Source organism: Uloborus diversus, chromosome 8 (genome assembly GCF_026930045.1).
Source record: "Uloborus diversus isolate 005 chromosome 8, Udiv.v.3.1, whole genome shotgun sequence".
NCBI lineage: Eukaryota > Metazoa > Arthropoda > Arachnida > Araneae > Uloboridae > Uloborus > Uloborus diversus.
In genome coordinates this window covers 52,962,198-52,988,677 of record NC_072738.1, presented here as the reverse complement: position 1 = coordinate 52,988,677, position 26,480 = coordinate 52,962,198, and the positions used below count along the sequence as shown (strand labels likewise).

Genomic DNA, 26,480 nt, shown 5'->3' with positions numbered 1-26,480 from the left:
CAAAAAGACATTTTTAATGCGATGGGAATGGAACCGAAAGTATATTATGTATTTTTATCAAGCTTAAAATCAGTAATAGTAACAGAAGAGAAAAAAATCTTCAAACATACTGCTCGTAGAATTTGACCCAATTAAATTTATGAGGAAAAAAATTGTTCTAAAATGTTCTACACTTCAAAGCACATGCCAGTATTTGCGTCATCCCCACAGATTTCAACTTGTTTCCGCATTTGTAGCTTCTGTTTCCAATAGATGCACTAATCAATGCAAAAACAAAACAGTGAAGCCAATAACAAGCAAAATTCATCAATAGATAGTAAATATTTTAATAAGTTATAATTATCATAATCATCAGTAATAATAATTAAAAATAATCTTTTAACAAACTAGCTAGGTAAAAGATTAAAAGGCTTCAAGGGCCACCTTTGGCTTGTTAGCAAATATAAAAATATAAATATAGTAAAATTCTGATAATCAATTCATTATATTAAGGGGAGGGGGGGTTAGCGTCCAAAAAATTCATTTTTTTACGATTTTTTTTAAAGAAAAGAGTTAGATTAAATTTATTAAAACCTTTTGTGCATTATTATGTATAGTTTTAAGAATATTCTGTAAAATTTTGATCTAAAATATCTACAGACAAGCCGGTGACAGAGCTTTTCCCAGAGCACTTTTGGAAAAGATGATTTGCGGCGTTCACTGCATCTCAACTAATATGTCTGAAATCGACTTCTATTTGAATTTAGTCAAAGCATTAATTAGTCCAACCCCCTACATTCTCAGTTTTTTTTTTTTTTTTTTTTTGTTTGACTTTAAATTTTTTGGCAGCCATTTGAAGTCAAAAATGCTATTTTTCACAAAAATTTTCGCTATTTTGTTAGTAAAAAACACATTAAAAAAAAAAAAACTCAACGTAGGGGGGAGGTTTTTTTATGCAGAATGTGTGTACAAAATTTGAAATGGATTGGTCAATTGGTTTTAAAATGGGGGTGAACACCGACTTTGAAAAAATGGTTTTGAGAAAAACCCGTTTAAAGGTTTAGAAGCTAAAAGACATCAATTCCAGCTCCATAGAAGACAGTCCTTGTAGTAGCTTGGATTTTCTTAGCCTTTTTGTTTTTCATTATTTATTTATATTATATTTAACTAACTCTAAGCAAGCAGCACTGACATTCTGAGTGTACACAGCTGTCAGAATAGCTGCATTCTTTGGAAGTCGTTGGAGCTACACTTTGATGGATCAGCGACTGAATACTGGACAACTTTGAGAATTCTGCTCGAAACGACTTGAAATTTTGGGAATATGTTTTTGAAATGTTTAACTACAAGACGAAATAAAAAAGAAAAAAAAAAACACTTTTTTGAAACTGAAACCCCCCTCCCTAAACAATTTTATTACTGATTAATGAGATTATTCATAACATGTTAAAATATAAAACAGGACTAAAATATTATTAAAAGATTACCATCAACACTGTAACTGTTATTTTCACCTTCTGGAAAAAAAAAATATTTTAAAAGATTATAAATTGAGTAGTTAACAAAATGTAACCAAAATTCTATTATGACATAATTTTAGAAACAGAAAGTACAAATGTACTAACCTGGTTTTGTTCTTTTGCTCCTAGCTGATGGAGGTCTGGCACTGCGACTTGAATGTGACCTATGGGACTTCTCTCGATTGTGCTAAAATTTAACCATCATTTTAAAAATTAGAAATCCTGATAAAATTTATATGTTTGATTTATTGCTTTAAAAACCACAAATAAATGATTGCAATAACAACCAACTAGCACAATATTCAGAATGAAGTGAAAAGTAGAATGAAGAAATGTGCAGAATATTTCATTTTCAATTATTTTATCTTCTCAAAAAATTTCTAAGCAGTCTTTTTTAATAATTCAAGTCTTCAATATGTGTAACTTAGAAAAAAAAAAAAAAAAACACTTATCTCTCTTGACTTTCAAGACAAAGCAAATTTTGTGCATCAGTGCTAAGTGAATGAAGATTTTTCTTTGTTTTCAGAATTACTTTTGTTTAGTACACAAAACTAATTTATCATTACCAGGCACGGGAGCTCAGTGTGATCTCAGTTCCAGGGCTTTTCTTTTTTGGTAATTTTTTACAGAGCAGACGGCATACAACAGTTGAACTTGGTTATAGTTACAGCTCTGTTATAAAGTCAAAACATTACAGCCCTTTCATTTTCCCACAAACAGGAATGATGACTGCCTATAACCTCATTTGGATTTAGTGTTTTAAATATTCTGGGTGCTTGAAATATGTTATAATCGAGTTTCAGGCTTTATGAACAAACTAACGGTACATGGCTTTGCCTGTACATTTAATAAATATCTATTATGCATTAAGTTTTTTTTCGTTTTTTTCAAGATCTCTTCATAGTTTTGGCAGATTTAAAAACTTAGCATGTAGCTTAACAGAAACCAGTCTTAGAAATATTTTAAAAGGGGGAAGGAATTTCCCTTCCTTGCTTAAAATGCAAAATAAGACATTTTTCCAAAATTAAACACTATTGAAAGAGTGTTGTAATAGCAATATTTTAATATTTTACTGAACATAATTACACAAAAAGTAAGAAAATAAAAGCAGAAAGACTTTTTCTTAACAGTTAAAATATTTCAATTTAATTTTTTTCAATAAAAAAAAGGATTTGGGTTGCAAAAACAAGTACATTTTTGAAAATGTTAAAAAAAAAAGAAACAATCAAAGTGAATAAAAGACATAACCATGGTAACAAACACAAGTTGAATGGAATTTACTTTCAAAACAGAAAACGTCTTCAAATTTTGATTTTATTTTCGAGCTCAATCATTTAGAATTGTTTGGCTTGCGTAAGGTAAGCCTTGGAATTTGGTTTTCTTAAACAATTCCTGTAGCACTTTCCGAATGCTCGTAGTCACTTCGAACAAATTTTATCTTATGCAAAAAATATCAAGCTTTTGAACAACCTAAAACTTAAAAATGTGAATGAAATATTTCTTCCACATTCAAATCAATGTGAAAAATGGACTTAAAATTTGAATAAAAAAGGAACAAAATCGAATTTTTGAAGAATTGCTTTGAGGAGCACACCCCCATGCTGCCAACTAATTTTGTGCGAAATTTCATGAATCGGCTGAATGGTCCAGGTGCTATGCACCTCACAGAGCTCCCGACTTTCCGCTTTATTATTACTACTAGCAAAAATAACAGACGTAGCCTAGGTCAGTAATAATAATGAGAAACAATCGCTACTTTCATTCGTTATCTGTTTTAACTGAAAGAACTCAAAACACACCGCTTAGAAGTGATTAAAAATCAAGCTTCTTCTTTACTCACAAAAGTAAAATATTTGCTAATCTCATGCGAAAACGTTTCTTTAAGATTTAATTTGAGAAAAGACTTGGAACAGTCAGCTGAAAAGCAAAAATATTCAACAATACAACAATTGTAGCTATCACCAGGGAGTTGAGATGATACACTAAACTGTATTGGGTTGAGGAAAGCCTTTGAACATGGAACTAAAAATCTTATGATTTTTTTATTTTACTTAGAAATTTCGAACAGGTGCCATCTTTAACCGAAAAATCAGAGCTTTCCGTGGACATAATGGGCAAGTATTTTTTCACCCCCATATTAGAGAATTTATATGAAAATTGCTCCCTATGGGGGGTTTTCCCCTATTACTGGATAAAAAGTACCCTATTTGTTATTCTGCTGCATAAGCTATATTATTGTAAAGTTTCATTAAAATCTCTTCTGTAGTTTTTGTGTGAAAGCATAACAGATGCCTTAACAAACTTGCGCATTTATAATAGCATTAAGATAAAAGATAACCGTTCTAAAGATTATAGAGCTCCTGCACTTCTTAAGAATTAAGTCCTCTTTTTTTCAATATCAAATTAAACCATTGTAGGTAGCAAAAAAGGATAAATTAATTTTAATAACACTCAGAAATTTTATTGAAGTTCGATTTATGATTATCAGATAGTTAAACAATGAAGCTAGACCTTGAACTTTTATTTATTTATATTTTCTATGTTGAACATATTTCAAAAAAAAAAAAAAAAAATCTATTTTGTAGGAATTGGCAATGTTACACAATTTGAGTTTTTTACATTAAAAATGACAATGACTAACCTTTTCAGCGCTAGGATCTGCATTGTCTGTTTCTGTAAAATCCTAAATGCACAAAACATATCGGCATTAGAACTAATGCAACAGAACATAATAGTAATAATAATCACAAAAAAAGGTAAGATTAAGTACCATACATACAGACCTGCACACAGGGGTGATCAGGTAACTCATAAAAACATATGCGGATATGAAAATGGCTTTACATTTTAAATTTACCAATTTCATACCATAGACAACTTAAAAATGCTTCTTTATGATCAATTTTTCAGAATTGTTTATGGGGAAGCATTCTGAACTCATTCTCTGGGCATAACCTAAATTCCTAGACTCCAGTACAGCATGATATGCCCGATTCTAAAGCTCCGTGCACACACCAATTCATTAAAATGTTTAGTACGAAAGTGAAATACAGTAAAACTCCTCCTAACAGACACCCCTCTTTTGCGGACAATTTTTAATTCTTCGATTCCAAGGCAAATAACATTTTCAAACCCCTGTCCAGCGGACACTCCTCTATTACGGACAAAAAAAAGTGTCCTGTTAGTGTCCACATTAGAGGGATTTTACTGTAATTACTACATTTACTAGAAGGGAGTGCCAAAAATAAGTTTCTTTTCTAGATTTTCCCAAGAAATCGTACAGCAAACAACAAGTAGGAGAGAGGTTGAATGCAAAAATACACAGAAATTATTGAGTACAGTTGATGCAAAGCTAACCTGGCAGCATTGTAAAGGCAATGCCTCATCACAACAATACGATACTGCCAGGTTAGGTTTGCCCCAACTATAGTGTTCAACAGCAAAGAATCTTGTGGTAAGAGGCTTGGAACAGAGTTCACAAATGCATATCAGTCGATATACATGACATATTTATTTTGAAAATATCAAAATATCGTATATCTATTTTTGTAATTATATGAAACTGTAAACAGCATGCTTAAAATATAATAGAAATATTTGATTTTTTGATTTAAAAAAAATACTTTGCTTTATATTGCGAAAGCAGGATATATAAATTATTGAGCTTTAATTTTTCAGAAAAAGTCTGATTAATACAAAGGCATTAAAGTTGAAAGTAAATTCAGTTAATATATTAATTCCAAAACACATATAAGCATTACATATTGCAATAATTAATAAATAATCATTCCTATATATTATATTTTAAATAACTGTTTCATATTTTAATTTTAGATGACAATTTATATTTATATATATGATACTGTGATGTTTGTGTATGATTTTCACAGGATACGTGTCCATGTAATCAGTTTTACAACATGTGTCAAAAAAGTAGTCGTGAACATAATGAAAAACAATATTTTGGCTGCTTTAGAATTAACCTAAATATAAAGACATTCAGATTAACTGTGATTTTTGAGTGTTATAATCAAGGAAATCATATTTTTATTTCATACTTCTTAATGCAAACCAAGCTTATAGAAATAGTCTTTGAATTTAAAGAAACGTTTTTTACATTTTATTGATGTTTTGCTTGACTCTGCTTTGAAAGCAATGTTGAAGTAACAAAAGCTATTAAATACTTCTTAAACGTATAGAGCCTGATTTTGTCTTGGATGGCACTTTGAAGCCAATAAAACAGTATGGCAAGTGCCTCAACATACTTGTTACTCATGTAGAAAAATAAATTTATATTTTATCTTTAATGTGTCATCATATCTTTTGTCTCCCATACACAAAACTCCTCACAGTCCCCAGGGATAACTTATTTTCAGACTCAACCACATGCATTTCAAGCCCATAAAGAATGAGTTACTCAACTCTTTATTCCTTTTAATAATGATCATAGGATGCCTTGAAAAACATTCTGTTTAAATAATTCAGCTAGTCTGCCCACGGATGATATACATGTAAAATTGGCAAACCGCCAGTTAAGACGAGTCTCTCTGAATAAGGAGGAAAAGTAATGTATAAATATATCGATATGCATGCTCCATTAATTTGAAAGTGGTTCAGCTTAATGTAGAGGCTAACATACATCTGCAAAAGCTGGTATCCCTGAAAACTAATAGATGCGTCCATATCCGCCTGTAAACTGAATGTTTGCCTTTCTATCTCATAGCAGTCAGACTGTAACAATGTCGAAAATATTAATTTAAGAAATTTCAGATTGAAAGACAAAATACAAGAGTAACACAAACTCCAGACTTACTCCTGCATGCAAATCCCCATTCATCAAACTAGTTGATGGTTCAGCAATTAAAAGTTCTTCAGAATTGAAAATCTGATCTTCATTGTGATTGGCATCATTTAGTTGTAGCCCTTCATCTTGAGCTTTAGTTTCATTTTCTTCAACTTCAACCTCTTTCTGTTTTCGTTCTCGCTTTTTGGGTTCATCAGTTTTATGTTTCGCCCTATCTTTAGATTTATCTCTATCTTTCTTAGTGTCTTTGTGTTTCTCTTTTGATTTTTCATTTTTTGGAGTCTCTTTACTTTGGTTAGATGTACTCTTTTTCACAGGATCAAGAGTTTTGGTTAAGGAACGTGAATGTGCCTTTTCAGACGATCCTTTCTGCAAAAACAAAAAGTTTATTGAGGTATTTGAGACATTTTTACTAATATTATAAATGCAAAAAAAAGTTATATTGTTCGTTTGTAATGTTTTCACGCCTTAACAACTCAACTGACTTTTATAAAATTTTGTGTACATGTTGTCAGGGGTGCTGGGGTGAACATAGAATACTTTTTGTTTAGAAAAAAATGTATTCCATGATTTTAATTCCAATCTTTAAGAAAATCAATAATTTGTGAGTATCTCATCAAAAAAGTCATATTTGTTTGGTTCTTGCAGCAAATTAAAGCCCTTTAAAAGCTACACAATAAACTTTACCCGACATTCGAGGGATAGTGAGAACATTACAAAATTCTTTATTTTAAGTTGATTCCATATTCTAAAACAAGTCTCACCTTTATGTTTGAAGTATATGTGGTTTCTGGTCAGTGAAATGAAATGAAATAAAATTGAATTTTTGATTTTTAGCAGACAATATTTTCGTGAAGAAAAGTAAAGAATAACAAGCATCAATAATTTTAAAAAAGGAGTGAAAGTCATTTCTCATAAAAAAATATCGTCTGTTTTTTAATTACAGTTATTTGTGGAACAATTAGTGAAAACTTTTAAAATATATTCAAAAATAATCATGGGATTAGTTTTCATGTTTTCTAAAAACATCCTCTGCGCTTTCTGAGACTTTTAATAGCTTTCACAGAACGCAATAGATTGACAAAATTTTGATAAGTTGATGCACTTTGCTTTTAGAATTACTCAATTCCAAGTCTTTTTATTTTTTCCTGAAATTTTTAATATTTAATTTATTAATACATGACACTATCAATGTGGAAAGATTATGCTATGATTCTTATGCTGATTAATACATAAAGATGACTAGAGTTTTAGGTTTTTAAGAAAATCTAAAGAGATCTAAATTTAAATTAGTAATAAAATTGCTCTTTTCGACATTGATTAGAAATTTTAGGCATTTCCTTTTGCCTGATTGCTGTAAGCTGAACATGTGTCACTTGACACATAAAGTGAACACGAAATATTCATGTGTACATTGACTTATAAACTACTAAAACAGAAAAAATTCTTACTTTTTTATCCACAGATGCTCTTCGTTCTTTTGGCGCTTTTACAGGAGAGCTTTGCAATTTTTGATTTAAAACCTTTTCCACAGCTTCTTTACTATCAAGCTATATTAAATAAAGATAGATAAATATATTTTACAAAAGGAATGGCAATGAAGTTTTGCCCATACATTCTTTAAAAATAACTTTAACAAAAATAAACGAGTTCCAAATTATTTTGGCAGAATAAATTTACCATTAAGCACAGAACTATCCCCCCTCCCTTTTTTGTAACTGACTGAAATACTTTTTTATAAACAGAATATGGTCTGTAATTAATTGGTAAGCTTGGAATTTTAACAACAATGTATTTTATTAAGCATAGTAAATTTTATAGCACACAAACCTATATTTTTTTTAATACAGTTTTTTAAATGCTGATTTACAATAAATAGTTTCTTTTAGTATGTTTTTAAAGTTTTTAGTTTAGTACTTTTAAAACTCTTCAAGTTCAGTGGAAAATAAAATTGATGAATAAAGGTATTAACTGTTGTTTATAATAGGTAGAGGAGACATTTATACCATACCTTATTTTTTACAGCTGTTCCTAAAATTTGTAAGAACTGATTTGTTTTCTGAGGATCATGACCAGCAACAACTTTTGAAGGCTTTAAATTCACAGGCTCATTGGTCACAAGAGCTAAGAAATAGTGCAAATTGCTCTTAACAAGATTCTTATAAAAGCAATGTACATCAATAAACAAAGCAATACAACATCAATAAACAAGTAATAAGCAAAATATACATGAAACTTTTAAGATACATACAAAATATATTAACTATGAAAAAATGATTTGAGAAAACCTCCTAAAACAAAGATCAAAATTAATAGTTGTCTTAAACCCAAATTGTGAGCCTAAAGCAATTGGTGAAGAAACTGCCCTAGCTCCTGAGACCTGGAGAAGTGTTAAAATTAAGAGGGCACAGGGCTATACATAAAAAGAGTCAATAAAGTTATTGTTCCACTTATAGAAAATAATGGAGGTTTTTAATATTATTATTTCAGTCACAATCTGAAATTTCAGAAGAAAAAATTTTCTTAAAACTTTCTTGAAAAAGAAACATTTTGAATAGCTGGAATGATAAGTGTGAACACCACCTTCTACGCAGCATTATTAAAGTACTTAATTTGATTATCCATAATGAACACTTTGGATATACATAAAGAAAACTATAAGAGTTTTCCCTTCATCAAATTCAGTTATGAATATATGTATATTCAGTTCTTCAAATATAATTTAAAGAAAAATCATCCCTACAAAATTATTTTAAAAAAAAGAAAGAAAGAAAATTTAGCTAAAAACTTCTCCACAGATGGTGATTAGCCACGCCTGTACTGCCATTCCTCACCGTTTCTCAAATTTCGAGGATTAAAATTTTTATTTTAAAAATAGTAAATTAGTTCAATAAATAAAATTTTGGATTGAGAATGTATTTAAAATAATGGATTCAAAATAAAAACTATATTACAAACTTAAATGGTTTTGTAATAATAATTAAAAAAAAAAAAAAAAGCCCGTATACAGAGTAGTAGGTTATGTCTGTGGACAGAAATAAATGTAGCAACAAATTCAACCAGAAGCAGCTCATACATTGAGCTCATACATTGTTATGGTTCATGAATTTTATCTCTAGGAGCCATCTTGCTAGGAGCTACAATTACAAGCACAGAATTTGTATTTTATCATATTGACTTTTAAGCTTTTGACAATTTCTTGTCTTGTACAGAGGTCAACATACATAATAGAATTCATACAAGGTCAGATTATGATTAAATAAATCAAAATATCTATAGTTCAAAGCATAGAAAACTTTTAAAACATAGAAAACTATGTTTTCTTAATGTCTATGGAAACCATAATGTCTACAGACATGTGTCTACAGATGCCTAGACAAAGGAAAAATAACTGAAATAAGAAATATAGCTAAAATTTAAGTACCCTCCTCACTTAGAAATTTGGAACGAAAAGTTAAAGTAATAATTTTACATATTGAAAATTAACTACTGCCATATTCAGAGTTCAAACTGCATGACTACTCACAGCTTTGCTGTCAAAGGTCATTTTCAATTGTATCTCCTGATTGATAAAAGTAAAATACTTGCAACTGCAGTTAGTGCAATAATTTTGGCATGCTGTTTTTTTTTTTTTTTTCCATTTTTTAAAGAACTGATGCTAGATTTTAACTAATGTAGATTTGTCTACTCAACTATGTTAAGATTTTACATGTGAAAACAATTTGATGTTAAATGTCTAGAAACAACTTGTTGGAACTGTGAGCATTGAGATGAATAAATTTATAGATGAAGACAGTGTAAGGTATGAACAACGGATGAGCAAAAAGTAGTTCCTGAACCTGAAGACGGGATTAAACTGGTACAGGTAACTATAACCAGAGCTGCCAACTGCTACGAAAAAAATCTGCCACTAAAAGATGAATAATTTATAGATGAAGACAGTGTAAGGTATGAACGATGGAAAAGCAAAAAGTAGTTCCTGAACCTGAAGACGGAATTAAACTGGTACAGGCAACTATAACCAGAGCTGCCAGCTGCTATGAAAAAATCATAGTTTCTATGAACTACAGCCTTGAACTACGGCGCTACCAAACCACGTCCAAAAATTACAATTTTCTTCTTTTTTTATAACCCTAAAAAAATTTTAATCAATACAGATACTATCCATATTATCAATCATTTAGATAATAATATTTTTGTGCTAACTAATGTTCTAAATCTTTGTTTAAAAATAAACAAAAAGAATTTATCATACTAAATGATAAAAAATTAAATACTTTTTCAAATGGATTTTTCTTATGCTAATTTATAAGATGCAACTTTGAATGGGGGAAGTTTACGGTTTCTATCAGTCTTGATTTTTGAGGCCACGTTCCATACTATTAGAGATATTTTAATCAGTAAAGGAATGCTAACATCTAAAAATATAGCCTAATTTTACAAAAAAAAAAAAAAAAAAAAAAAAAAATCAGCTATGGGGTGCCTCTCCCCCTAACACCCGTCACTTTTGACCAACCTTTTTTTTGGTGCCCCACTTGCCTATGATGAAAAGTGTCAAATTTTGGGATACTCGATTTTCTGTTTTTCTAAATAAATTTGACATATGATGCAGGGGTGCCTCCCCCCTAAGATCAAGGGTGCACCCCCTCAAAGCATTGCAAAAGACCTCCCCCCCCAAAAAAAATGAGAAAAATACCCCTCAAAACAAACCTTCCTCAAAATTTTAATGGAGCAAACTGCTCCATGACCCCCCCCCCCCCCACCCTTGGTGGCACCTGTGCATGATGTTTTTTCTAATAAACTTACCTTATCTTGTGCTTTACATAGGGGAATGTGGGGCAAAGTGAAATGGTGAAGATGATTAAGCTTTTTCAAAATGAACAAATTAGAAATTTTTTTGAAAATTACACACATAGAGAAAGACCATTGTCCTTAAAATAAAACTTGCATTGAAATAGTATTTTTTTTATTTTTGGAGGTAAATTTTTGCTTTAAAAAAAATTGGAAAATTTTAACTTTATTTTTTATGGGGCAAAGTGAAAAATGAAATATTTATATTATGAAATGTTTTCTATTTGGTTATAATTTTCTTTGTTTTTTTTTTTTGATCAAATGAATCGGTGAATGAAAGGTTGAATGACTAAATGAAAAGATGCAGAAAAAAAAGAATTATTTTATAAATTAATTAGTACATGAGGACAAATAAACGAGTGGGGAAAAAAATTAATGAATGAATAAGTAAGCGAATTATCATTAAATTAAGGAATGTTAAAAAAAATTAATAAAAAATATACAAGGGATTTAATAAATGATTGAATAATTAAACAAAATTAACCATTTCACTTTGCCCCGCATGTATTTGTCTAATTATACAAAATATTTAAAATACAAATTGGCTTAATATTAACATAATAAATGTTGCACCGAATATTAGGTCTCAATTAATATTTCAAATGGTAATTACAAAAACTTTATTATTCAATAATACTAAAAATATGTTTTCGACTTACAACAGAATATTATAATATGAGTATCATTTTTTGAAAATTGCTTGCATTATCATATTCAATAATTTTCAGAGTTAATTTTTCCTTGACTGGAATAGGCTACATGTCTTATTACGTAGTTGAAATATTACTAGATAGGTGGCGCTAAAAGCAGTTAACATTTCACCATTTCACATTCCCCTACTATTTATTATTAGCATACAAATATGAAATTTCATATCCTAACATTCACATTTTTACTGTGAATTGTATTTTATGTTTGTGTCTAAATTTTTGGGACAGGGTATAAGTTCACGGATACTGCAAGAACTTATGGTGAAAGTTAAAGAAACAAATTAAAATAAGTATTTAAACATAACAAATTTTTACTCATCTTGATATTGTGCACAAATGTAGCTGTCATGTATACCTTATTGCTCGAAAAAATCTTCATCTTAATTTGTACTTTTGGCAAAAAAAAAGAGTATACCCAATATCAAAGGGTGGGAGGAAGGGGGATCTAGGTTTTAAATAAAAAAACTAAATCATCCCAATCCAATAAAAGAAAAGCAAAGTTTTTTATCAAATGAAACAGACTACCAGGTTGGCGAAATTGAGCTGCTATATTAGCAATTGATTGCTTTTTTGGCATTTTTATAAGTTTATCAGAAAATGAAAACAAAATTGACAGCGAATATTATCTTAAAATTAATTATTTAGCAAATTTGCAAAAAAAAAAAAAAAAAAAAACTGACTTCACTGACTAAATTCCGTAAATTTTTACTAATACTGACCAATTTTTGAAATACTGACTTTAACTGACCAGTCTTATTCCCTGGGGGGTGCTTTCTGGATTTTACTAACGTAACTTAATCATTACGTCTATTACATTCATTATGAAACGCGTCGTTTTACCCTCCCCTACGAATTGAGATTTTCAAAAGTTGGCAGCTTTGACTATAACAAAGAGGAAATTATTTTCTCTAAACGTAAGTTTTGAAATTTACCAAGCAACTTCCACAGGGGGTTAGTTCCAATAGACAACATTGACATGTAACCGAAATTAAATTACCTACAAACCTACAATGTCACAAGCAGTACCACGTCGGTGAACATCCATTTATGCTAAAGTAACTTTAATTTGTGTTCAAAATATGAATCACTATTTAATAGTGCTACTGCTATATCATTCGGCATATTTTTCTTCTTGGGTAATTTTAATTCATTTTTCCCAATTCTAACTAAAAATTTCGTGATTTGTGATTCAACAGCTTCATTTTCTAAATTCTAGGGTTTCCATGGACCTGTAGATTAGGGTGGGCCGAAATAAGCCGAAAAAAATTTATTTTCAAAATCAATTTTTGGATAGAACGCAAAAGTTGCGTGGTGAGCTAGTTAGCACTCACAAAAAATTTCTTGGATATTAAAAAATATCTAGCCGGCGCTATTTGACACTAAAAAACCGAAAAAAATGAGAAAAATGAATTTTTGTCGAAATTTTTTTTAAAAAACTAAATTTCAAATATTTTGCTGGAATACACTAAAAATGTTATATAATGAGTCAGTTCAAGCCCATAAAATGTTTCAGATTTTAATGAACATTTAACTGCTCTTTTCCAACATCAAAAATTGGAGAAAAATGAAAACATATTGAATTTCTTTAAAAACCATTGTGAGAATTATTTTTCAAAATTAAATCATAGACTAATCAATTAAATAGCACTATTAATCATAGTAATTATTATCACGCAATAGTATCGTACATTTTCTAGAATTACTTTTAAAGATAATAAAATTTTGAAAAAGAAATCTTCAAATTTGATTTATAATACCTCATGCATAATGAATATTATCTTTTGGAATAATATTGTCCCTTGTTATGAAATGATGGAAGTTCTTTCCTAGCTTGAAGTCTGGCACGAACGTATCCATCTTGTGCAGTTTCACCACGAACTTATATAGCAGCTTCGGTTATTAGTTTCACACAACGTTTCACAGCTTCCGTGTGACAGGGAAATTTCTCGAAAGTGAACTCTGTATTAGGCTGTTCTTCGCACATTTCTTTCAATTGTTGGTCTTTTAGATGCATTGTAAGAGGTGGCTCTAGGTTGTTCTTTGCACATTTCTTTCAATTGTTGGTCTTTTAGATGCATTGTAAGAGGTGGCTCTGTTGCAACACAGTTTACCCAATCAACTAAATCAACATAATCAACGGCTTCAAAATTGAGTTTAGGATGCTTAAAAAATCGTACACCATCCGAGCTCTTAGTCTTCTTATTTCTAGAGTTCAGAATGCACCTAACAACTAATTCCCGAATGTATTTTCTTGAGTCAAACAACATTGTCAACAGTAGCTGCTCAGGATGAGCGAAATATGCATTATTTGTTACCTTATCCACTTTTCCAATAGCCATTTTTCTCACTGTCCTTTGATCAATTAGAAATTGTTTTTCTCTATCAGGGACTTTTGGCTTTTTTTCTGCAATTACACGAATATAAATCTGCAGGCACAAACATCAAACAAAGTTGTAGCTTCTGCTTTAAATTTGCCTAGCTTTGATTGTAAAAGTTGAGTCTTTATATTCTTAGCATTTTTTGTTGCGCTATTATATTTAGAATAATAAGATAAAATCATAGCAATAACTCTTCTTATGGAAACAAGGGGAAGGGAAGCACGCCCCCAAACATCAATAACTTTTTTTGCAACTACAGCGGCCACACTTGCAGAAGATGGTTGCTTACTTCCTTCTCCCTTTATTTGCATCTTAGTGATTTGATAACATCTGATAATGTCCTCATATAGGGCAGTTCACTTATCGGCCATCCGTTCCGTCCATACCGTGTTTTGACGTGACGGACTGCCGACGAAAACGGAGTAGCATTCACATACGAGTCATTCCATTTCAAATCAGGCAGGCAGGTATGAAAAGTGTCATATGACCATCACCGATTTTTTTGAAAAAAATACAGTAGTTACAACTAAGAGACATATGAAATATCCCAAAAGGATTTTACAAGAAAAATTTTTTTTTCTTCAGTTACAGCCTATTAAAATTCTGCACTAAATCCGCCATTTTGGAAAAAACCGGCAAAACACTCCATTTCAAATGGACATTATTTCAAAAGTATTCAACCTATTTGAATAATTCTTTTTTCTAAAAATAAATAAGGACCCATATATCCTATAGACATCGTTTTTGAAAGTTTAGTTAGGTTTTTTGATAAAGAAAAAAAATCATTTTTGTCGCGAAAAAACTGCATTTTTACCGATTTTATGCTTTTTTTTCTCCATGAAAAAAAAGTTTTTTTTACTAAACGGAGATGGCAGTCTAAAGCCCTTATATGATAGTTTCATAACATATTTTATTATAATCCTTGGATGCATACAGCCTCGGGAATAAAATTTGAAATTTCGAAAATTTTCAAAAATTAGCAATTTTTGAAGTGATTTTACTCAAAAAACCCATTTTTTAAAAATCTAAAAATTGGCTCACTTGAACCCCATATAATGCTTAACGAGTGGGTAGACACCGCACCCCGTATTTTTTCCCATAAAATGTTTTATGATTTTTTGAAAGTGACCTTATCGCCCATGGCATGCAAGTAAAATAAAAATGTCTAATAATTTCAGTAACTAAAATTCTGGTTATATTAATGCCTAATAACTACAATAAAGGTGCCCTTTATCAGGAACAACTAAAATCTTACTAACTTTTAATAATATATCAGTAACAAACCGCTGTTGATGACCTAGTCAATTTGTCTTTTTGTAAGACTCTGTGTGTAGCCTTTAGATAGAAGAGCCTTTGGTGATTATATTAATGACTAATAGCTACGATAATGATGTACTTTATCAGTAACAGTAAAAATCTATTTTTTTTAAAATAAATATTACTTTATTTTGTCTCCAAAGCTATGCATTCACCGTTACTTTCATATGCAGCAACGAATCATATTTTTTCTCTTTCAATTATCTTTCTCTTCAACTCAATTACGCGACAGGGGAAACCATCAAAGGGAAGAACAATACAATGCATTTAAAACGATTAATTTTAATTTCCTGCTTTGGTTTGACATTGGCGAACGTTGTCACATAATTTTTGGATCCTACCTAGTATGATTACTTTTATACGTAAGAATATGTATACTAAATTCATACCGCAAAACTCACTTGTAGTTTAAGAATTTAAAAAGCCCACTGTTTTATGAGAGAAATAATTAATTGAACATGGTTGTAGGTTGAGGTAACCAAACAGATCTCACCAAAGGTAGCTATTATAGCCAGGGATCCAATTTCTAACAAAAGAAGGTCAGGATCCCTATAGTCTTCAGAACTTATTTTAATGCTTAAGTGGCCTGAATTCGGTCAAAAATACAAAAATTTGAATGAAACAAATAAGTAAATATGGGATCTCAGCTCCCATAACAATTAGGCGCTGATCAGCAGAAAAATATATTCATATAACGAAGTACAAAGAGACGAATTGACTGGGTCATCAGAAGCGGTTTGATACTGCTACATTATTAAAAGTCAGTAAAATTTTATTTGTTGCTGATAAAGTGCACCATTATTGTAGCTATTAGGCATTAATTTCATCAGATTTTCAGTGACTGAAATTATTAGAAATTTTTATTTTACATGCATGCCATGGACGATAAGGTCACTTTCAAAAAATCATGAAAAATTTTATGGGAAAAAATATGGGATGCGGTGTCTACCCACTTGTTAAGCATTATATGGGGTTCAAATGAGCCAATTTTTAGATTTTTAAAAAATGGGTTTTTTGAGTAAAATCACTTCAAAAATCGCTAATTTTTGAAATTTTTTAAAATTTCAAATTTTATTTCCGAGGCTGTATGCATCCAAGGATTATAATAAAATATGTTATGAAACTATCATATAAGGGCTTTAGACTGCCATCTCCGTTTAGTAAAAAAAACTTTTTTTTCCAGAGAAAAAAAATCATAAAATCGGTAAAAATGCAGTTTTTTCGCCGCAAAAATGAATTTTTTTCTTTATCAAAAAACCTAACTAAACTTTCAAAAACGATGTCTGGAGGATATATGGGTCCTTATTTATTTTTAGAAAAAAGAATTATTCAAATAGGTTAAATACTTTTGAAATAGTGTCCATTTCAAATGAAGTGTTTTGCCGGTTTTTTCCAAAATGGCGGATTTTGTGCAGAATTTTAATAGGCTATAACTGAAGAAAAAAAAAATTTTCTTGCAAAATCCTTTTGGGATATTTCATATGTCCCTTAGTTGTAACTACTGTAATTTTTTCAAAAAAATCGGTGATGGTCATGTGACAGACCATGCCTGATCTGAAATGGAATGGCTCATACGGTCACCGCACATCAATCACATGGCTGAACTCACCCACCAGACACCAGAGAAAAGATCGCGCTGCTTGGCGGGAACCAATGAAATGCTGTCCTACTTTTGATGGCCGTCAGATATCAAGGTTCTTCTGATCGAAACCGGTCCCGTCAAGACGGCTTGCTGTCATGGCAACCAGCAAAGTAAACCTGTTTCGGGAGGAAAGAAACGTGATGGACGGAACGGATGGCAGATATGTGAACAGGCCCTATGTTGGAAGAAATAAAGCATCAGGAGGAGACAAATCTTTTCCAGGTCTAAATAGAAGACAACATGTGCTTGCTCGTGTTGCTTTCTTTTTCGCGCGTTTCTACATAACAGTCGTGTTGTATACCAAAACAAAGATAATAATGCAATGACATTCGAAATGTCCGGCTCCTGTTTAAAAGACTTTGGAGGATTCACATTTTTTTTAATACTCAAGGGCTCTATTTGTCAAACATATATAAAATAGTTACAAAATAATCTTAGGAGTAATAGAAGCAGTTGAGCGCTGTTTATTATCCAGGAGAAACAATTGGAACCGAAGATTAAAAAATTAGCATCTTATGTAACTATTTTTTTATTTGAGTGTGTGCATTTTTAAAAATTGGCGTACAAATGTCGCATAAAATTGATTGATTTTCAGTCTTTCTAAGTAACGTATTGCGTAACATTTCAGTATTTACTTATTTTGAAACTACTTTTATTTTTACTTTATTTATTTATTTTTTTTTCATTTTTTCCATGTATCATTCTTAAAGGAGCATAGGTAAATATTCTACGAAATGTATAAAAGTCTTCGTGGATTTCAACTAATTCCAGGGGCGTAGCTAAGGGGGGGGGGACAACCCCCCCCCCCCCCGAAACGTTAGTCTCAAAAAGAAAGAGAGAGAGAGAGAAAAAGAAGAGAGAAGAGAAAGAAAAAAATCAAAACGATTTTTTTCCGAGAAACAAAGGTCAAAAATTCACTTTGTTTCCCTCCCCCCCACCCAATGCCATTGAAAATATGCTCCATGTCTGACCCTCTAGCATAAAGACGCCTCCCTCTGCTGCGACAATTTTTTGATAATTGAGTGAAATTTGACACTTTGCTTTAGAAATGAGATTGATTTGTTAAATCCACGTATATGCAGCCTTTCTTTGTTATAGATTTTGCAAATTGTTAAATATGTTTAATTTTATGAGCCGCACAGTGGGAATATTGCATACAGTCGAATCTGTATATTTCGAATTTCACATTAAAGAAAAAATCGAGATAAAGAAGTTTTGAGATACGGGGCTTTAAGAAACTTTTTATAGAAATTTGAAATATGATGGTGAAAATTTGAAATCGATACTAAAGACAATATGGGCTCTTGATTAAAATTCCTCTTTATTAGTTTTGTTAGGTATTTATTCTATTATTACATTATTAAGTGCTTTATTGCGAGTTTAAGGAATCATTTTGACGGTAAAAGTAACTTTAAGCATATCTTTTTCAAGAAAACGTCTTTTATTGTATTTGGTCGCTGATTTTTTTTTGGATTCATTATTTATCCACTTGAGGTAGGTTAGCAATTGCTGCAAATCTAACTTGGCCAGTATTCTACGGTTTTCCTTTTTTCATCACTTGAAAAAAACTTATACTTTCTTTTCACTCCTATCGTTTCGGTTTTCTAAGGAATCACAATTTTAAGAAAGAGAGCAACCAAAGAACAGTACTAATCCAGATAACAGAGTGAAATGGCTTTTAACTTGAATGACCTTTAACCATGAACTTGAAATGTTCATCTTACATGTCAAACCTGTGAATATTATCCATTTACTCTTCCTCCAAGAAAGTGCGCGAAACGACTGTCCTTTGGTTAATCTTCCTGGAAAGCTTATTCGTGGAACGGATTTCTCCCTTTTTTCCACTGCCTCCTCGGCTCTTGAAGACAATTCCTCTGTTTCTGAGTTGAAGGAAATGTTTTTGTTTGCTTCTTTAAAGATCATTGGGCTTCGAAACCGAAAGTGATAGCATAACCGGAATTCGAGACGATAGAGGTTTTTGTTGGTCTGATCTCGTGTGTGTCATAGATCATAGTCAAAACGACCTTTGCTAACCAGAGTATCCATTGCAATCACATTGATTTTTCAGCCAGTATTTACTACGTATTCCTTTGGAAACGTACAGTCTGTTTAAAATAGTACATTCTAAGTGAAAGTTGTTGCATAATGAAGCGAGCAAAACCGATAACAAGCTTTTTTAAACCCAAACAAAAAAATTAAAATGACGAAAAGGATTACTCTAAAAAGAAAGTTAACGTCGTCTGAAGAAAACGAAGTACAGTCTGCAAAGCAGCATTAGACCCATCGGACCCTTCTGAAGGTAATTTTATTTTAATTCAAAAGAAAAACTGCGTAGCATTACACGAATAAAATGTTTAAAAACGAAATGAATCTAGATTATTTCTGTTGTAGTATGAAGTGAAAAGGGGGGCCCTTGAAACCAGCGCGAGCACCGAGACCACAGGTCTATTGTACTATCCTCGCTTAGGCTACTAAAGGAGCCCAGTAACAGAAATAATAGAGATTATTTATAAGTAACAGAGATTATTTCTGCTACCTTGGTGCGCATTAAAAAATAGAAAATAAAAAAGACTTCTGTTTATAATACTCGAAAATTGCTGTTGCTCTCTCAAATAGATATTTATGTAAATTTTAAAGCAGCTAATAAAATTAAAAATAAAGACTTGAATGGAGAACAGATGGTATGCATTTGAGCGAATAACTTTCTACTGCCTATATTTCTTCCCTAACTTTTTTTATTCAAATTTTATTAACTGCTTTAGAATTAGCATAAATGTAAATACATAAAAAGCAACATATAAATATAACGATATGAAAAGCAATTTCATTTTTTGCTGGTTATAATTCAAGAAGTCTTTTTTTTATTTTATTTCATACTTTTAGTGCAAACCAAGTTAGGTAAAAATAGTCTTTATAGTCTGACCACCAATGAGATTGAAAGTCAAACATCCAGTTTACAGGCGGAAATGGAAGTATCTATTAGCTTTCAGGGATGCCAGCTTTTGTAGATGTGTGTTAGCCTCCAACTTAAGCAGTCATATTGAAATGAACGGCACGCGCTCATCAGATATGTGATTTAACCTTGATTTGGATAGACTGGTTTTGACAAGACGTTGCTAGAAAATTTACTTTAAATTAAATGGAGGGAAAAGAAAAAAAATGGTGAATTTTCCAGAACATTAAAAAAAAAAGAAAAAAATCTTTGCTTTTGTTTTGTTTGATATATATATATATATATATATATATATATATATATATATATATATATATAAATAAAGAAGTAACCCCCCCCCCCCCCCGAAAGTCGGGTCTAGCTACGCCTCTGACTAATTCACTGACAGATACTTCTAATGTTTGCTGAAACTAGCTTCAAACTTTTATTTTTGACCCCCCCCCCCCATTTTCTTTTTTTTTGAAAAAAGTGCATTTTTGTCCTTGTTTTCAGTTTTTCAAGGTCAAGTAGCTCCGGCTAAATATTAAACAAATTTAGCAAAATTTTTTATGGGTAATAACGGGCCCATATAGCAACTTTTCTGCACTAACCAAAAACAGATTTCCAAAAAAAGTTTTTTCGGCCCACCCTAGTGTAGATATCACCAATTGCATCAAAAATCCACCTTTAACCCCTTGAGGACCAGCGCTCGGAAAACGAAGCGCAGCTACGGGACCGAATGTTCTGAAATGGAACGCCGCCATCGGCCCGAGCATTTACAGCAGTTAAGCCTAACTGAACAAAAATATTCATATAAAATCAGCATCTCAAAATAATGGCTTGAAATTTTAATGTTGTTTAAACAATGTACTACTGATTACTAATTACTAATATAAAGACTATTACATTATTAGAAGGAACGAAATAAGCAGAATACTAAAACTTTAACCATGTGCACAAAATTAAATGATATGTGCACAGAAACAAAGTTAGAGTTTGACATCGTGAGTGTGGAATCAAAGAAAAAGAAATGTAGCAAAATAATATGCTCCTTATGTAATTTTGATTAAAACAACTTAGGTCAACGAATTTAAAGTAGTTATATTTCCCACGCGACAAGTTTCAAAACTGCTTCATAATTCACTCGAAAACATTCCCTTTCACTCACTTCGCTAATCATTTTTATTGCAGTTTCCCATCCCCAAATGAAAAAGAATAAATACAGAAGAACAATATCAGAAAGGATTCAAAAGTAATCATAAACTTCAGGCCTCTTGAACTCATTCCTGTACTCTCATTGAACGGGGAATCCCAAAAGTCTGGAACACATACGCGAAAATATTTTAACCTTCCTTCCCTCCCCCATAATTTATTCAGCTAGATGTATATCTCTTTCAATTACTCGTAAAAAAAAGAGAAGCAAAGATATAAGCAAGAGCAATTGAGACCTCATAAATCATATGCGCAGAGCAGTGATTCACTGTTGTTTACATAAAAAAAAAATCTATCCCATTGAGAGGCCCAAATAAGAAACTAAAGCGTGTACATGAAGGTCAAATACCATGTGACTCAAATATGATCAAAGTTATAGCCATTTAGCGCCATCTAGTATCATTTAAATATTCAATTCAATCGTTCCATTTCGAGAAAGCATATACGTGACGCTGGGACTACAGCGTCGATCAGAGCGCGTAGCGGATAAGTGACGCTGGGCTGATAGGAGAGGAATCGTTGCGTAGCGTCCGCGTGACGCTGGGTGCGAACGGGTTAACGAAAAAAGCACCATAAATACCTAATTGATTGAAAAAATATTTTTTTAAAACTTCATAACATTACTTTTTTTTTTGGAAAGTGACCCATGTTAAACTTGGAATAGATATCATAATTGTTAAAAAGGAACAACACAACACTGTTCAAAAATGTTTTCTTTCTTTGCTCAAATTTTAATAAGGAAAAAAAAACATAACATATGTGGAAAAAAAATCTTACCCAGTACATCAATTGCTTTTTGAAGAAATGCGATTTTACTATCTTTGTCCTGAAAGAAAATTAAATAAGGAATCTATAATAATCTTCTACATAAGCATCTTTTAAATGCCATATATTTCTGAGTCATATATCAGTCCTTTCTTGCATTTATTTTCTGTTGCTCTTTTCAGAGCATCTGTTTATTAAATATAATCAGTGGGATTCAAGGGAAAAACTATAACTTTCTACTTAAAAAAAGCTAATCTAAAGTAGTCTGCCATAAAATAACTTCCGATTGTCAAAACATTGAAATGTTGCAATACAATTGAAATATTAAGCACAAGATGCAATTCTCTGCGAAGTACAACTTCAAAGTTAGCATAATGTCAAAAGAAAAATAAATTTATTAAAATTAAATAAAAAACAAGCTAGTCTAAAGTAGCATATGTCAAAACAACTTTTGCTAGTCAGAAATATCAAAATATGTACAAGATGCATAAGGATTGAAATCACAAGCACAAGATGGAATTCCCTGCTAAATACAATTATAAATAAAGCATGGGTTCAAAAATAGATCCGTTCCTTAAAATTAAACATAAAATAAGCTAATCTAAGGTACCCTGTGTTAAAATAACTTCCGATTATCAAAAATATCAAAATATTTACAAGATGCAAAAGGATTGAAATCTCTATCAAGAGATGCTACAGGGTCCATTATGAAAGTAATGAGCATAATGTTATAGTGACACGACGATAGATGGCAGCACGGTAAAACCGGCTGGGAAATGTGGTGCGGGATATGCCCTTTCGATGCATCCAATCGTCAGTTGCTTTCGAGCAGTGTGAGCGGAGATAAGTGCCTCCGCTTGAAGTATGTTTTCAACTTTTGTAACATAACGCAACGGAGTGTTCGCTTGAACAATGATACGCCATAAAGTTTTGCGTGAGGTTTGGAAAAAATGCAACCGAAACATTCCAGATGCTGCAAGAAGCCTTCAAGGACGATTGCATTTCAAGATCACAGTCTGGGAAGTGGCACAAGGCATTCAAAGAGAGCCAGGAGGAGGTCGCCGACGAACCCCGTCATGGATGTCCCCCCCCCCTGGTGATCCCTCACTACCTTACAGTCCCTACTTAGCTTCATGTGACTTCTTTTTGTTTCCGCGACTCAAGAGAGAGAGAGAGAAGAAAGGAAAACATTGGGGAACCTTGGGAAACATCCAACACCATGTTACAACGTTCCTGAGAGGCATTCCCTTGGAAGAGTTTCAAGGTGCCTTTCAGGCGTAGCAAACACGTCTCCGCAAGTGTATTGATGTAGGAGGAATGTATTTTGAAGAATATTGAACATTTGTACAAATTACGATCAATAAATATATTTTGCCAGTAAATGCTCATTACTTTCATAATGGACCCTGTATTTTTTGCACGAATTACGATTTCAAAGCTTCCATGGCTTCAAGAGCAAATTCATGTAATAAAATTAAAATATAAAACAAGCTCTTCTAAAGTTTTTCAAAATTATCAAAATATGTACAAGATGCAAAAGGATTGAACTGCATCTCAAACATGAGGTGCAGTTCCCCGTGATGTACGATTGCAAAGGAAGTATGGGTCCAAAAATGAATCTATTCATTGAAATTAAACATAAAATAAGCTAATTTAATGTTGTTTTGGAGGTTTTTTTTTTTTTTTTTTGGTCACAAAGTGGCAATCGGCACTGAAATTTTTGATTGCCATTGAAAATTTTTGGTCACCATTTGGCGAGTGGTGACCGCTAATCTACACCTTTTGGGGGGGGGGGGTCATAAGTCCTTACATGTTTAAAAAATAACATCCTACTACTGGTAATATGGCTTCAAAACCAAGGATTGTGTGGGGATTGACTAGGGAAACCCTTCATAGCTGCTCCCTACCAGGGCCGGATTAACCTCTATGTACCCCTAGGTCATACTTGAAAATTACCCCCCACCTCACATAACCAAACTCTATCGAAATCGGATCGCCCCCCCCCCCCCAGCCATTCCCAGAGGCATAGTAATGTCCAGTAACAAGAGAAGATTCCGCACTCCCCTCTGGTTGACAAAATGAGTGATGGTTTTCTTTCTTTTCCTTCGATCACGTTCAAAAGAGAAGACTTTAGAGGTGCTCCCCCGGGAATTTTTTGAAATTGAAGCGTTAGCAATGCAATGGCATCTAATGTGATTTAACGGGAAGTAATGACATTCGAATTTGCCCCCAAAAGTTTTCGAAACTGAAGTCCTACATACATAATGTTATGTTTTCATTGATGATGTTAGAGAAAGGGAGGTGTTCAGAGACGCTCAAACCCTCCCTCACCCTCCGTCGAAATTACAATATTAAAAACAAAATTTTCGATGATTTTTACTAATGATGATGGGTAACGGTGGGAGTCGGAACAGCTCTCCGGGATTTTTTTGGAAATTAAGTTTTGAAAGCATAACTTTAAACTACCTTTTTTGCTTTTTTGATGTGGGGGTGATTGGTGACTCTAGCGAGGAAAGTTTTTGAAATTGAAGACCAAAAAATTAGAAATCTTTTATGACGGCCGGGAAATGGAAGAGGTTTAGCCATTTTTCCCCACAATGATTTCGATATTAAAGACTTAAATATGCAATTGGAAACCATCTCTGATCACATTACTAGAAGGGATAGGATTTGATAACTCTCTTCTGTAGGTGTTTTGAAATTGAAGTCTTAATTTAAAAAAGAAAAAAAATTGAATGATTTTGATAATGTTGAAGAAGGGCTGAAATCAGGGGTGCTCTCAAGAAAAAAATTCTAAGTTGAGGACCTAAAAACAAAATCTTAAACAATTTTTAATGAGTAGGGAGCAGGGATGAATTTTGTTTCTCCATAATAGCACGCCATATTTCTTTTCACCGCGACGTGTGTCCTTTCCAGCTTGTCCCCCTAGGCCAGGGCCTAGGGTGGCCTATTGGGTAATCTGGGTCTGCTCCCTAGATTGTGGCCATTGGTCAAAAATTAAAAGAACATTCAAACTTTTTTCGTCCACGATATAACTTGGGAGCCCCTTTTCCATGTTCTTCAGCAGAGAGTCGGTTTTTCTTCCCTTCCTCTCCACAGAACCCGACCTTTCAAAAAGCCGATGTTTTGAAATGAATGAAAGAAAAATACAATTCAAAAATTTTGCCTGTGCATAACTGAGGCAGGTACCCTGAATCAATGATGAATAAATGCAAGTTAAGCTTCAATACTATGGTAAAGACTTTAATAAACTGAGGGAGATGTATATAAAAAGTGACCATAACACTAATCCCTTTATTAATCGTCAGTTCAGTGTTCCGGTATACGTTATAAAACTTTTTTAAATTTTGCACTTTAAATGATAAAAATATATTTTATTTTTAAAAATCTCATTTTAAATATTACACAGAATAGTGTCAGAGCAGATCTGAAACAAATATAAATATATAAAATACCTTCACATTTTCAGATTGTAATTCAGTTGAGGAATAAAGCCCTTTGAAAAATCCAGAAGTTTTTATGATCTGAAAGAACAATTAAATTAATACACAATCGAAAGAGTAAACATTAAAAATTAATGGTTGATCGCAACTTACATTAGAGATGATGTCGTGAAGAAACCTAAACGGAGGCTTCTTTAATGATTTATCAGTTAAAGCTGGCTTTTTAATAATACTACCTAATATTTCTTGAGTTTTTTTAATAATTGCAGGGTCAATTTCTTCAGCCATGACTTATAATAAAGTTCAAACTATCACTCGCGACGTAAGCATTTCTAATAGGCTGTGGCTATTGCGCCGGTAACTGGCTCAATAGCTCCCCAGCTATTGCGCCGGCATAGCCTCAGGCAATCATGTTCCCGGCATCTATTACCGGCGTAATAGCAGCAGGGCTATTGAGCCAGGAATTTTTTAAGGCGTAATAGCCACTGGGCTATTGAGCCAGCAATTTTTAAGGCGTAATAGCCACTGGGCTATCGAGCCAGCAATTTTTAAGGCGTAATAGCCAGCAAGCTATTGAGCCTTAATTTCGGATTATTATATCCCAGGAGTGTCCACCTATTGGGAATCATGGCGCAGATTGCGCCATTGAAATTTTTAGGGGAGGAGGATGAGGGGTATTTTTCTCATTTTAAGGGGGCTCTTGCATTCCGGGGAGGGGGAAATTTAGGGGGATGCGCCCTTGTCCTTGTGGCTGGTTTTGGGGTTAAGTCAGGGGTGCCCATCTAAACAGGCGGGGGGGGGGGGGGGGGGGGGTCATGGCACAAACTGCGCCATTGAAATTTTTAGGGGGTTAAAGAGTATTTTTCTCACTTTAAGGGGCTCTTGATGCACTTCGGGGGGAAGTCTTAGCGAAATTTAAGAGGATGA

At 32.4% G+C, this 26,480-nt stretch overlaps 1 protein-coding gene across 1 annotated transcript in view; it reads right to left on the bottom strand.

Moving 5' to 3' along the window:
- The window catches only part of LOC129228367 (TRAF3-interacting protein 1-like), a 48,845-nt gene extending 23,004 nt beyond the window's left edge, over window positions 1-25,841 (bottom strand). Inside the window, exons 1-7 of the mRNA XM_054863045.1 lie at window positions 25,707-25,841; window positions 25,566-25,634; window positions 22,123-22,171; window positions 8,315-8,427; window positions 7,755-7,853; window positions 6,313-6,672; window positions 1,605-1,686 (exon numbers count right to left, since the gene is read on the bottom strand). Coding sequence (XP_054719020.1) covers window positions 1,605-1,686; window positions 6,313-6,672; window positions 7,755-7,853; window positions 8,315-8,427; window positions 22,123-22,171; window positions 25,566-25,634; window positions 25,707-25,841 — 907 coding nt within the window. The remainder of the gene's footprint in view (window positions 1-1,604; window positions 1,687-6,312; window positions 6,673-7,754; window positions 7,854-8,314; window positions 8,428-22,122; window positions 22,172-25,565; window positions 25,635-25,706) is intronic.
- Window positions 25,842-26,480: the final 639 nt, after the last annotated feature.